Raw genomic sequence first — 13,727 nt, 5'->3', positions numbered from 1 at the left:
CTCAATTCTGGTCGAGGACTAGCTGTAAGCCTAATCAGAAAGCTTGGCCCTTTAAAAGGCAGATCCAAGGTACTATATCGGTAGAGTAATAATGATAGTGGGGAGAGCAAGCAGCGATCGTTTGCATAATCGTTGGAAAATGCTGGGATTTAGTTTGCAATAAACCAACTTCCCAGGCCAAAGGAATCTCCCAACCGTAATTCAAAAGGATCCCTACAAAGTTAAGGCAGCCCAAACAGGATCCCAGACTTGGTCCCTTCTTCAGGAAGCTACGGTTGGGTATAAGAAACCTCCCAGGTCGGGGGTCCCCAAACTTGGCAGCTTTTAAGGCTTGTGGACTTCAACTCCCAGAATTCCTGAGCTGATCATGCTAGCTCAGAATTCTGGAGTTGAAGTCCACAAGTCATAAAAGAGCCCATCGTTCCTCACTCCTGGTCTAGGGTCTCCTACTTGAGCAGGGGGTTGGACTAGAAGACCTCGAAGGTCCCTTCCAGCTCTATCTGATTGATGGAATTAGGGGTGGTGTAAAGCATAGAATCAACAGATGTTCTAATTCAGGGGTCCCCAACTTGGCAGCTTTAAGACTTCTGGACTTCAACTCCAGAATTCTCCAGCCTGGAGAATTCTGGGAATTGAAGTCCACAAGCCTTAAAGTTGCCAAGTTTGAAGACCTCTGTCCCAGGATCTTTCATGGGACAAGAGCGCCCCCCCCCCCTTTTCCTGATCCCTGACCGGATTCCATCATGAAAGGATCATTCGGGCAAAGATTGGCCTGCCGGAGTGACCAATGGCCACGCAGCTCCCCTAACACGGCGGGAACCAGACCAAGCATTCGGGATGGATTGATGTCAAAAAAAAAGCAATCTCTCGAACTTTGACCCCAGAAGGGTCTCTGCTTTAAGGTTTGGAAAGACCAGGCGGGTGCGAAAGTTACCGACCGGGAGGAGGCGCTATGACCTGCCGCAACGTTGCCCTGCTGCGCTTGGCCGGAGCGTGGCTTGTTGAGGGGGGGCGTTTTCCGAGGGGCTGCCCCAGCTTGAGTAGCAGCGGCTTCTTCATCGCTGCCCCCGAAGCTGGTGATGAAGGTGATCTTCTCTTCGTGACCGGGGGAAGGCGAGCGAGAGCGGGAACGAGACTCGGAGCTGGATTCCGAGGGGGATCTGTGGGATGAAGGCATAGCGATCACTGGAGAGTGAAGAAGGGGGGGGGGGGGAGGCTAATCCCGGCCCGGGAGAAGTTCTTTAGTAGACACCAGGTTGAAATGAAGGGTCCTTGGTGTTTTCTTGAACTGAATGGTTTTCTTGCAGATGTTTCAGGACCCAACTAGCTAACATTATCAGTGCTTGTGTGGTGGTGGTGGTGGTGGTGGAGGAGGAGGAGGAGGAGGAGGAGGTGGAGGAGGAGGGAGAGGAGGGAGAGGAGGGGAAGGAGAATGACATCGACTCTGGGGTCCTTGGTGCTCTCTGAATTTGGTGGTTTTCTTGCAGACATTTCATAACCCAACTAGCTAGTATCATCAGTACTACGAAAGAGTGGGGCTTGTGTGGTGGTGGTGGTGGTGGTGGTGGTGGAGGAGGAGGAGGTGGTAGTGGTGGTGGTGGAGGAGGAGGAGGAGGAGGAGGAGGAGGAGGAAGAGGAGGAGGATGACGACATCAACTCTGGGGTTTTTGGTACTCTCTGAATTTGGTCGTTTTCTTGCAGACATTTCATAACCCAACTAGCTAACATCATCAGTGCTACGAGAAAAATGGGGTTTGTATAATGTTGGCGGAGGAGGAAAAGGAGGAGGAGGAGGAGGAGGAGGAGGAGGAGGAGGAGGAGGAGGAGGAGGAGGAGGAGGAGGAGATTGTGACATCCTTGTTGGTCTCTGAGCTTGGCGGTTTCTTGCAGACTTTTCTTTACCAAATTAAGTAACATCATTGGTGCTAGAAAGGAGTGGTCTTTGCTCTTATTTTTAAATATTAGTGGCTTGCCCAGTCAGCGTTGGTGGGAGTGACTAAAACACCCCTGACCAGCAATCAAGAGCCATCTGAGCGGAGAGTGACACCAGGCCAACAATCAAGCAAACAACTCCCCAATCAAGGAACTACTAACACAGATAAATAACCTAACAGCAGCCGCCTAATCAAAGAACCGCCAAAAATATTCTCACCAACCCTGACCGGGCAAGAGGTTGGTATATAAGTATATAAAACGAAGAGCAAACCCCAACTCCCTTCTAGCACTGAGGGCATTGCCTAGTTCGGTAATGAAACGTCTCTGCAAGAAAACTACCTCGGAGAGCACTAAGGCCCCCCATAAATGGTATTCAAATAAGCCTCACCTTCAACAGACTAAATTAGCATTCTGGTAAGGAGAACCTCAAACCATCCTCTGTTTTTCAGGTTTTCCTAAAATATAAGGAAGATTATATTATATTTGCTGCCTTCAAGGCCAGGCTGTTTCTGCACATGTACGCACCCCTTTTCTGACTGTCCTTCAAATTAAATGCAAACAGAACTCTAGGAAGCCACAAAAAGCTTCGCAGTTCCACAGGAGAAACGAGGGGTTCCCCCCAGCCCACCCCAAAAGCAGAGCGGCTGTCTTCACTCACCGTTTGTAGGGATCATAGGTGGGACTGTCTCTCCGGGCATAACTGTAATAAGAGAATATGGTGAGAACGGAAAGCCCGCTTCTGCGTCGCAGAAGGATTGCAAAACTGAACTCTAGCGCCCTGCCTTTCTTTTCCGCAGTAACTTCACCCCCAGTGCAGAAAATGCCTTGCTTTTTGTTACATTTGTTATATTTATGCTGATAAATAAATAAAGGAAGACTAGTATAGATCTAATTTCAAAGCTATTTAGCTCTCATCAGCTAGCCACACCCACAGGTTCGATTCCCAACAAGGGTGTGGCTAGCTGATGAGAGCTAAATAGCTTGAAATAGATCTATACTAGTCTCCCTTTATTTATTTATCAGCATAAATATAACATACATACATACATACATACATACATACATACATACATACATACATACATACATACATCTCCACTATTAAGCTCTCCATTCAGCTGACCCCAAGGACCAGTGGTGGGATTCAAATAATTTAACAACCGGTTCTCTGTCCTGATGACCAGCAGGGTAGGTGGGGCTTGGTGGTCATGTGACCATGTGGGCGTAGCCAACTCAACATCACTCACGTTGATGGGCGCTTCACTTAGCTGTTACAATGCAATGAGGGTTAACCAGAAAGGCAGTTTCTGTAAGCAGGGTAAAATAAAAATTTAAGCTAGAAACACCACCAGAATGTTTCCTTCCTGCCTTCCTTACAGGATTAGCCCTGGAAAGTGGGGGGAAAAAATTAAAATTTCTTCCAATAACCGGTTCTCCGAACTGCTTAGAAAGTTACCAACCGGTTCTCTCGAATAGGTGCGAACCGGCTGAATCCCACCACTGCCGAGGACACAGGGAAACCTCCAAGTGGCCTGAACGACCCTCTAAAAGGATGCAAATGACCAGCTGTCTGCAAGGAGCATCAATCCTTCCATTCCCCACTGTCCTGTCAAGAGCTGAAGAAGCTTCTTGGGGGAGAAGCGAAACGTCTTCAGAGAAACACCAGAAATTCCGGTTGCGTCTTGGGGGGAAAAAAGCACCTTTGGGACAACCATGACCTGGAGGACGAAGAATCCCTGCAGACATTTAGCTACACAATTTGGGACGAACATCCTTGGAAGGGTGTGGGAGCAGGAATGGATTTCCAGAGGAAAAACGGTTGATGCTGGTTTATACCACACTGGACTTTTGGGGTTTTCTTTTAAAGATGTTTCACTTCTCCTCCAAGAAGCCTCTTCAGCTCCGACCGGATGGTGGGGAATGGAAGGATGCTCCTTGCAGACAGCTGGTCGTTTGCATCCTTTTGAGAGGGTCATTGAGGCCACTTGGAGGCTTGTCTGTGTCCTCAGGGTCACCCGAGTGATGCTCCTGGTCCCTGTCGTCTTCAAAGAAAAACCAAGAAAATCCAGTGGCCTCTTGACAAAGAAAGTGTCGTTCTACAGATAATCCTCCACTTATGAATGGCATCTTAGGGTTTGTCTCCCACCAGAAAGAGATCCTGGGAATTCCACCCACCCACCCCCCAGGGACTCAAGGGCAACAAAACAGTGGAATGGGGCCAACTTCCCAAAGGCCTACCTCGGAGGGCTGATCTTCCTGCCTTTCAAACGTTTCTCTCGGAATTCCCTCCTTTGCCGCCGGGAGCGACGGCCCTGGAAGAAAAGGCACGTCTGAGAGACCAAAGAAAGGCCCCAGGCTCTCATGGGGCCTATCTTCACTGCTCCCCGGTTTACCAGCCGTGGATGAGGGGAATGAGGTCCCCCAATTTGTGGCCTGCATCGGGGAGGATTTTAGATGAGTGAGAAGTGGGAAGCACTAGAGATGATCTCCTCTCCATCCAATGAAGAGAACAGCCAGGGCCCGGCCCAGCCAAGAACTAAGGAGAAATTTCTTGACAAGGGCGACAATTAACCAGTGGAACGACTTGCCACCAGAAGTTGTGGATGTCAGTGGAGGTTTTTAAGGAGAGATTGGACAACCATTTCTCTGAAATGGTAGAGGGTTTCTTGTCTAAGCAGGGGGTTGGACTAGAAGACCTCCAAGGTCCCTTCCAACTCTCTTATTCTATCCTTATCCCTATTCTATTCTTGTTTTATTCCTATTCTATTCTATTTCTATTCCATTCCATACTTTCTATTCGATTCTATTTCTATTCTATTCTTTTCTACTCTAAATTTCTATTTTCTATTCTATTCTAATCTACTCCTATTCTAAATTTTTATTCTCTATTCTATTGTCTATTCTATTCTAAATTTCTATTTTCTATTCTACTCTATTCTAAATTTCTATTTTATATTCTATTCTAATTTACTCTATTCTATTCTAAATTTCTATTCTATTGTCCATTCTATTCTAAATTTCTTTTCTTTTCTATTCTATTCTAAATTTCTATTTTCTATTCTACTCTATTCTAAATTCCTATTTTCTACTCTATTCTAAATTTCTATTTTCTTTTATATTCTATTCTACTCTACTCTATTCTATTCTATTCTAAATTTCTATTTTCTATTCTATTCTCTATTCTATTCTAAATTTCTATTTCCTATTCTAAATTTCTATTTTCTTTTATATTCTATTCTACTATATTCTATTCTAAATTTTTATTTCCATTCTATTCTACTCTATTCTAAATTTCTATTTCCTATTCTATTCTATTCTAAATTTCTATTTTCTATTCTATTCTAAATTTCTATTTTCTATTCTATTCCTATTCTATTCTATATTTTCTATATTCTATTCTATTCTATTCTATTCTCTTTTCTCCTGTCTTAATTTCTATTCTAATTTCTACTCTGTGCTGCTCTGTCCTATTCCTATTTCCTTACCGAATACATGGCTTTTTCCTCCTCCAGAGCTTTGGCGTGTTTGATAGCTTCCGCCTCCTCTTTGTCCTTCCGCAACATCCTTCCAGAAAAAGAAAAGAGGGCATTGAAGAAAAAGGGGGTGCTGAATTCAAAGTGGGTTGTACTCCGATCTCTTTTGTTCATGAAGTAATTCAAGGCTGATGACGTGTTTGACACACCCACCCTCTCAGGCTCAGCCTGGTCACCCCAAATCTCTACGGGGGTACATCATCAGCCTTGAATTACTTCATGAACAAAAGAGATCGGAGTACAGCCCACTTTGAATTCCGTTGACTTTTATCTACTATCGATTTGCTTTGATTGTTAGTACTGGTGGTCCTCAACTTACAACATTTCATTTAGTAATCAAAGTTACGACGTCATAGGAAAAAGTGACAGGACTGTTTGTCACAATTGCAACCATTACAGCACACATACACATACCCCGTGGTCATGTAGAACAAGAAGCAATGGGTGTAAACTAATCAAGGAGAGAAGCAACTTAGAACTGAGGAGAAATTTCCTGATATTGAGAACAATTAATCAGTGGAACAGAAGTTGCCTCCAGAAGTTGTGAATGCCCCAACACTGGAAGTTTTTAAGAAGATGTTGGATAGCCATTTCTCTGAAACGGTCTAGGGTTTCCTGACTAGGCAGGGGGTTGGACTAGAAGACCTCCAAGGTCCCTTCCAACTCTGCTACTGTATATGTGATCAAAATCTGAACACTTGGCAACTGACTCATCTTTATGACGGTTCCTGTGTTCTGGTTTCTTACAAAGTCCATGGGGCAAGCCAGATTCACTTAACAACTGTGTTACTATCTTGTCCACCGCAGTGATTCACTTAACAACAGCGGGCAGAAAGGCCGTAACACGGAACAAACATCCCTTAACAAAATGTTTCACTTAGCAACAGAAGTGTTGGGCTCCATCGTGGTCCTACGTCAAGGACTCCCTCTGTATTGTGTGTTAAGCTTCTCGGGAATTCACCCCAAAAAGGAGAGAGGGAGAGAAATCTTACCGGACAAAATCTCCTTCGGCCATCCCGTAAGTTGTTGCCTGTTTATTCAGATCAGCCACTTGGTCTTGGTTCAGCTCGTCTACATCCACTTCGACATCTGAAAGCAACATTAAGAGCCGAGATGGCGCAGTGGTTAGAGTGCAGAACTGCAGGCTACTCCTGCGGACTGCCGGCTGTCTGCAATTTGGAAGTTCAAATCTCACCAGGCTCAAGGTTGACTCTGCCTTCTGTCCTTGTGAGGTGGGTCAAATGAGGACCCAGATTGTTGGGGGCAAGAGGCTGACTCTGTAAACCACTTAGAGAGGGCTGGAAAGCTCTGCAAAGCGGTATATAAATGCTAGTGCCCTTCCTCCCACCCGGCCTGCCTTCCTCCTCCCATATATCCTCCTTCCTTCCTTTCTTCTTTCCTTCCTTCCTTCCTCCCACCCTGTCTGCCTTCCTCCCTCCATATATCCTCCTTCCTTCCTTCCTCCCACCCTGCCTTCCTCCCTTCCTCCATATATCCTCCTTCCTTCTTTCCTTCCTTCCTTCCTTCCTCCCACCCTGTCTGCCTTCCTCCCTCCATATATCCTCCTTCCTTCCTTCCTCCCACCCTGCCTTCCTCCCTCCCTCCATATATCCTCCTTCCTTCTTTCCTTCCTTCCTTCCTTCCTCCCACCCTGTCTGCCTTCCTCCCTCCATATATCCTCCTTCCTTCCTTTCTCCCACCCTGCCTGCCTTCCTCCCTCCCTCCATATATCCTTCCTTCCTTCTTTCCTTCCTTCCTTCCACCCTGCCTAACTTCCTCCCTCCATATATCCTTCCTTCTTTCCTTCCTCCCACCCTGCCTGCCTTCCTCCCTCTATATATCCTCCTTCCTTTTTTCCTTCTTTCCTTCCTTCCTCCCACCCTGCCTGCCTTCCTCCCTCCCTCCATATATCCTTCCTTCCTTCTTTCCTTTCTCCCACCCTGCCTGCCTTCCTCCCTCCCTCCATATATCCTCCTTCCTTCCTTCCTTCCTTCCACCCTGCCTAACTTCCTCCCTCCATATATCCTTCCTTCCTTCTTTCTTTCCTTCCTCCCACCCTGTCTGCCTTCCTCCCTCCATATATCCTTCCTTCCTCCCACCCTGCCTGCCTTCCTCCCTCTATATATCCTCCTTCCTTTCTTCCTTCTTTCCTTCCTTCCTCCCACCCTGCCTGCCTGCCTTCCTCCCTCTATATATCTTTCTTTCTTCCTTCCTTCCTTCCACAGCCAGGAGTTCGATCCTGACCAGCTCAAGATTGACTCAGCCTTCCGTCTTTCTGACATCAGTAAAATGAGGACCCAGATTGTTGGGGGGCAAGAGGCTGACTCTGTAAACCGCTTAGAGAGGGCTGTAAAAGAGCTATGAAGTGGTAAATAAATCTGCTATTGCTATAAGACAGCCAAAGTTTGGTGCGCCCTCCCCATCCAATGATCTGATGATCTGAAGGTGTACCAATGTCGGGGATCACTTCGTCCTCGTCGGTGTTGCTGTCTTCCTCAGAATCCTCCTCCTCCGCTCGCTTCTCAGACGGGTTCTCAAGTTCTGCCACTGTGCTGTCCTCGTAGGTGTAGCCGATGGAAGCTTTCTTCTCCGCCAACCTGCACAGAAGAATGTTTCTCAACAAGCTGCCCGGAGTCGCCAGAGCAGAGGTCTGTGCTGGGTCTTCTACCCCTCGCACTGATGATGTTCTTTAGTTGGGCAATGAAACGTCCATTGAGAAAGCTCAGAGAGCCCCCGAGGGCAATTCCTCAATTCACAAACCAATTTTGCTGTGTATATGATGCACAATGACAATAAAAGCTATACCAGTGGAAATCAACCTGGTCCCTACCGCCCACTAGTGGGCATTCCAGCTTTCATGGTGGGCGGTAGGGGTTTTGTCCGATACTGAAGCACTTTCCTTTTTTTTTATTTAATTGACTTTTTAAAAAGAAATCATAGCATTATTTTAAAATTTTCATTAAGTTTTCATAAAATCACCATTACTGTGGAACCGGTGGGCGGTTAATAAATTTTACTACTAACGGAGATACAAAAGTGGGCGGTAGGCATAAAAAGATTGACAATCCCTGGGCTATACTAATTCACAAAAAGGTGGGAATCACACCAGAGGTGGATTCCTACCAGTTCGCACCTATTCGGTAGAACCGGTTCATCAAATCTACCGAACCGGTTAGAAGAGGTTCCACCAGTGGACCCGGAAAGCAGGCCACACCTACAGAAGAGGTTCCAAAAGACTTCCTGGGGGCGTGGCCTGTTGCCAAGGAGGGCTCCACCGAGCTCCTCAGAGACCTGGTCTGTATATCTAAATAAGATCATAGATAGCACCCCTTTTTGGCTAAGAAAGGGGCAGGGAGGATAGCTCCGTAGACTAGGGTCTATTCGTAAGCCACAGCCTTTTTTTTTTTTGGGCTGTGGAAGAGATTAGATCCAGCCGAAGCGGAGCTTTTATCTCCGGCCAGTTCTTCTCAGCTGCCTTTTTTTTTTGGCAGCCCCAGACAGGCTAGCCCCCCCCAGGACAAAACAAAGTTTTTTCAAGCTAGAATTGATACGGGAGGGTACCACCCCTGTGAGATTTATGCTTTTATTACTATCTTAAATACCAGCTCCATTCGTCTTAAAGACTTCTTTGTTTAAATAGACGTCAAAATGGCGATTTCTCTCCGTGGATGATTACTGGATGTACTTAGCCGGGTTTATCTTCCTGCAGACCGCTCCTTAACAAAATAAACTCTTTTTCTTTGGAAATAGAGGGGAGTGAAGCGCTGCTTACTTGTTTATTTATTATGGCTCCCAGATCAAAGAAGCGTCTTGCTACAAATGTATCTAAGGAATTTAAAGAATCTTTTCTGGAAACACAGCCTTTGTCTCCTACGCCCTCTACTGGAGAAGTTTTAACACAGGAATATCTCTTTAAAATGTTTAATGCCTTTAAACAAGAAATTCAGGAATTTGTATTGCAACTTTATGATGATTTAAAATCTAAAGTTAATCAAATGAAGGCGAATACGTTTGCAGCCGTGTCTGCCCTCTCAGATTACTCTGCTGAAATAGAGAACAAATTGGAAAGTCTGGAGAAGGCTAATTTTAATTTGACTACCAATATTCAAATTTTACAAGAAAAAATTAGAAATAACGAAGATCAGCTTATGATGTTAAATTTTAACAGGAAGGCATCTGCAATTAGAGTCAGAGGATTCCGTGAAAAGGAGCAAGAGGATTTGAAACAGACCTTTGCTGAAGCCTTCAGCCATGCGCTGGGAAGCCCGGGACTTAACTTTGATTGGCAGATTCGGAAAATCTATCGCCAGAACTCATTGATAGCGGAACAGCGACAACTCCCGAGGGACATAATTATACATTTTTCCACAAAAGAAGCTAGAAATGCGATTGTGCAAAAGTTTCATAATAACGGTTTTCGAGTTGAAGGCCAGGACCTGATTGTTTTCAAAGATATTCCTTTTCAGATGTTGAAGGCAAGAAGGAATTACACCTTTTTAACTAAGGAGCTTAGGAGTCAACAGATTCGATACAGATGGGAGGCCCCTGCCGGTATTACAGTTACATTTGAGAATCAAAGATTTCGTCTTAACTCTGTTTCGGAGGCTCAAGATTTCTATTGTAGGATTCTGAAGGCGGGTCTTCCTGACGCGCTTGGAAGAGAGGAGAGACAAGCGGAAGGAGAAAGCAAACGGCTGGTCATGCGGCTGCAAGATGGAGGGGGCAGCCCCTCCTCCCTCAGAGAAGCAGAAGAACGCAGATCGAGAATTTAGATACTTCAAAAGACTTCCTAAAGTTGAGGACTGAATGAGGGTTTGAGACCTCTCTCCGGTAGAAAAAGTGGACTAATTTTTATCAGAAGGGAAAGCTGGGTGAAACTACTTTGAGCTAGATTCTAAAGTAACGTTAGCATAAATTTGATAGTGGTTAAAAGAATGCGGAACGATTTATGTTGTTTAAACTTTGTTAGATGGGACTATTTTAAAATAGAAGGTTAACTGACTCTTGCTGAAAGTATTATTTGAATATGATCCATGCTACTTAACTTTTATTTGAAGGGAAAGTTGGTTGTAATAGTTCTGAGTTACTTTTTAAATAAACGCTAGTATAAATTTGATAGTGGTAAATATCAGACAAGCAAGAGATGAGGGTAAAATGCATGTGGAATGAACTACGTTATTTGTGGTAAATATCAGACAAGCAAGGGAAGAGGGCAAAATCTACGTTGTTTAAAGCTTATTAGAACAGGAAGCCGCCTGGGAAGATAACTGTAAAAAGAATGCAGAATGACTTATGTTGTTTAAACTCTGTTAGAAGGGACTACCTTAAAATAGAAGGTTAACTGACTCTTGCTGAAAGTATTATTGGAATATGTGGAATGATTCATGCTACAATTCACTCTGAGTTATATTTTAAACAAATGCTAGTATAAATTTGATAGTGGTAAATATCAGACAAGTGAGGGATGAAGGTAAAATGAATGTGGAATGAACTAAGTTATTTATTATTTTGAATTACTGTTTGAAAAAGGGGTAAAGAAAGATTATTTACGTTGTTTAAATTTTACTAGAAGGGAAAGTTTGATTACTTGTCTGTAAAGTTATATTTGAATATATGGCATGAACCACGCTGCTTAAATTTTATTGGAAGGGATCATGAGGTTTAGGAAGGGAACGGGAGAGTCTACAGAAGGTTGGGGTAAATAGCAAAGAAGTAAGAGACGAGAATAAAATATAGATAGAATGATTTATACCATTTAAGCATAGATAAAGATGGGGGGCTGAGATCAATACAAGAGTGGTTTCTTTTTTTTTCTTTTTTTTCTTTTCTCTTTTCTTTTTTTCCTTTTTTTTTTTTTTTTTTTTCCTTTCTCTGCTTTTCTTTTCTTTTGATATATACTTTTATTTTTTAATTCATATGTATACAAGATATTTTAGACAGAAGGTAGTGCCAGGCGTGGGCCCTGGGAAGTCGGGAGGATTAGGGATGGGGATTGTGGGGGGTGGGGTGGGGGGGTGTTAACATAGTTTTAATAAGAACAAGAATGTATTTATATACGGTGGTTCTTTTTTTTAAATCATTATTATTATTATTTTTTCCTTGGTTCATTTTACTTTTATCAGATCAAACAACACTCGAATAAAGGCATACACCAAGGAGGGAGGTAGAGGGAAAGAAGAGGGAGGAGTAAGGAAGGAGTAAGGGGAAGGTAAGGAGGGTGTCCGGGGAGTAAGGGGAGAAGGAAGGATTGAGGGGAAAGGGAAGTAGGAGGGGAGTGTTAGAGGGAGAAAGGAAAGTTGGAGGGGGTAGATGGGGTGTATGGAGGATGCAAGGGTGGGGTTGTGAATGATGAGTTGTGTTCTCTCTTTACTTGTTCGTTTTATTCCCTTTTTCTTTGTTTTTCTTTTTTTTCTTTTTTTTTAGTAAATACCCTGTATATAAATGATTGCAAATGGAATGTGAAAATTGAATAAAATATTTTATGATAGAAGAGGTTCCAAAAAATTTTGAAACCCACCCCTGGTCCTTGGATATGATTATTCTACACTATCATGCTCATGTTTATAAAACTCAGTGCCTCTGTGAAAGGTAAGGATGACTACTGCGTTTGTGGTGCAATCACAACATTGCGTGTGTTGAAGTTGTTTTAACGCAAACCAAAGATGCCTTTTAAAAAACAAGTTGACATCCTATTCTTATGCATGCCAGTGCTGTGTGGGAGGTAATTTAAGGTGGTTCTGACAAGTGTCGGCATCTTCATATCCGGTCACATGGGCGGCAAGCCACTCCCATCCAGTCACATGGGCGGCAAGCCACTCCCACAAAGGAGGCCACACCCACAGAGTAGGTTCGAACAACTTTTGAAACCCCCCACTGAATCACACCCAAGACATCCCACGTCGGTCCACCTCATTGCTACTCACTTCTTTTTTTCGTCCTCGTTAGGCTTCTGGAGTCCTCCGTACAGCTCGTCGATGTAGATCTGATACAGGCACTGTTCTTCTGAGACTGCCAAAGAGGGATGGAGAGGAAGCCCATGAGATCCCTGCAAAGCTGACCCAGGGCAGCAAAAGCAGGCTGACTTTCCCGAAAACAAGACCGGGTCTTGTGAATGGTTGTAAGTTGAGGGATGCCTGCAATCCTCCCCTCAACCTTGCCCCTGAGGCTGACTCGAACGAACCCTACGGATTAAATGCATTAAAAAAATCTAGGCGTTGGCCTGAGGAACACATTTGAGAAAAGCTAGGAAAGAAACAGCCTCCATTCCTTAAACCTCTGTGCTCTACAGCAGGGCAAGAAAAACCGAGGACTTACTGCCAGCAAAATCGTTCTGCACAAGTCCTCTGTATCTCTCATAGTTGCATTTCTTTTCGTCAGATTCCTGCTCGGGAGAGCTGCGGGCGCAAGAGGGGCGGGGAAAAAAAATCAGAATTAAAATTCTAAGCATACAAAAAGTCAGGCAAAGAAAGTCTTTGAAAAGGACACAAAGACTGACAGAACGGATCTTCCTTGTGCTGCTCCTAGCTGCACCCCAGTTCCAAAAATCATGGGGTGACAAAACTCCCCTTGTTAACTTCCCCCCACAAAAAAAAAACCCCAAAAAGGCCATGTTGTTTTATACCAAGAACTGGGTTCCTACATCACATTAATAGCCAGAAAACATTAATAACCTAGAACTAAGGAGACATTTCCTGAAGAATCAGTGGAACAACTTGCCTCCAGAAGTTGTGAATGTTCCAACAGTGGAAGTTTTTACTCTGTAAATATGTTTTATTTTCATTTCATTTCGTACAGTCACATATATACTGTGCATAACCGGGGCATATAACATTGAACAATAAACACAGCCCTCCCTCTTGTCAACAATACCCCCCAAAATACAAACCCAATATACCACTTCGACCCACCATACACCCTTTCTTTCGCCCCCCTCCAACTTTCGTTGGTGGAAGTTTTTAAAGAAGAGATTGGACAACCATTTGTCTGAAATGATGTAATACTTCCTGCCTGAGTAGGGGGTTGGACTAGAAGACCTCCAAAGTCCTATCCAACTCTGTTATTCTATTCTATTCTATTTATTCTATTCTACTTCTATTCTATTCTATTTTATTCTACCCTATCCTCTGTTCTCTTTATTTTCTATTCTATTCTCCCTTTTCTGTTCTCTTCTAATCCTATTCACCTCTGATATGTCAGCCAAGTGACTGCAATTTTTCTGCTTGGGCCTCTGGCACAAACACCATCGGTCGTGATTTATTT

The 13,727-nt window shown here is 44.1% G+C and overlaps 1 protein-coding gene across 2 annotated transcripts in view; it reads right to left on the bottom strand.

Moving 5' to 3' along the window:
- Positions 1 to 13,727, bottom strand: part of CLASRP (CLK4 associating serine/arginine rich protein) — a 36,190-nt gene that overhangs the window by 16,375 nt on the left and 6,088 nt on the right. For both annotated transcript variants that reach the window (XR_015698404.1, XM_087728375.1), the window contains exons 6-13: positions 12,783 to 12,862; positions 12,392 to 12,476; positions 7,920 to 8,065; positions 6,461 to 6,557; positions 5,421 to 5,499; positions 4,174 to 4,247; positions 2,594 to 2,635; positions 939 to 1,160 (exon numbers count right to left, since the gene is read on the bottom strand). Coding sequence is in view for 1 of the 2 variants with exons in the window: in XM_087728375.1 (XP_087584501.1) it covers positions 939 to 1,160; positions 2,594 to 2,635; positions 4,174 to 4,247; positions 5,421 to 5,499; positions 6,461 to 6,557; positions 7,920 to 8,065; positions 12,392 to 12,476; positions 12,783 to 12,862 (825 nt within the window). In the remaining variant the exon portion in view is untranslated. The remainder of the gene's footprint in view (positions 1 to 938; positions 1,161 to 2,593; positions 2,636 to 4,173; positions 4,248 to 5,420; positions 5,500 to 6,460; positions 6,558 to 7,919; positions 8,066 to 12,391; positions 12,477 to 12,782; positions 12,863 to 13,727) is intronic.

This window comes from Thamnophis sirtalis, unplaced genomic scaffold (genome assembly GCF_051295495.1).
Source record: "Thamnophis sirtalis isolate CommonGarterSnake01/CBP01778 unplaced genomic scaffold, rThaSir2_p1.2 scaffold_13, whole genome shotgun sequence".
Taxonomy (NCBI): Eukaryota; Metazoa; Chordata; class Lepidosauria; order Squamata; family Natricidae; genus Thamnophis; species Thamnophis sirtalis.
The sequence above is the reverse complement of the archived record's forward strand: the minus strand, read 5'-3'. Positions and strand labels throughout refer to the sequence as shown.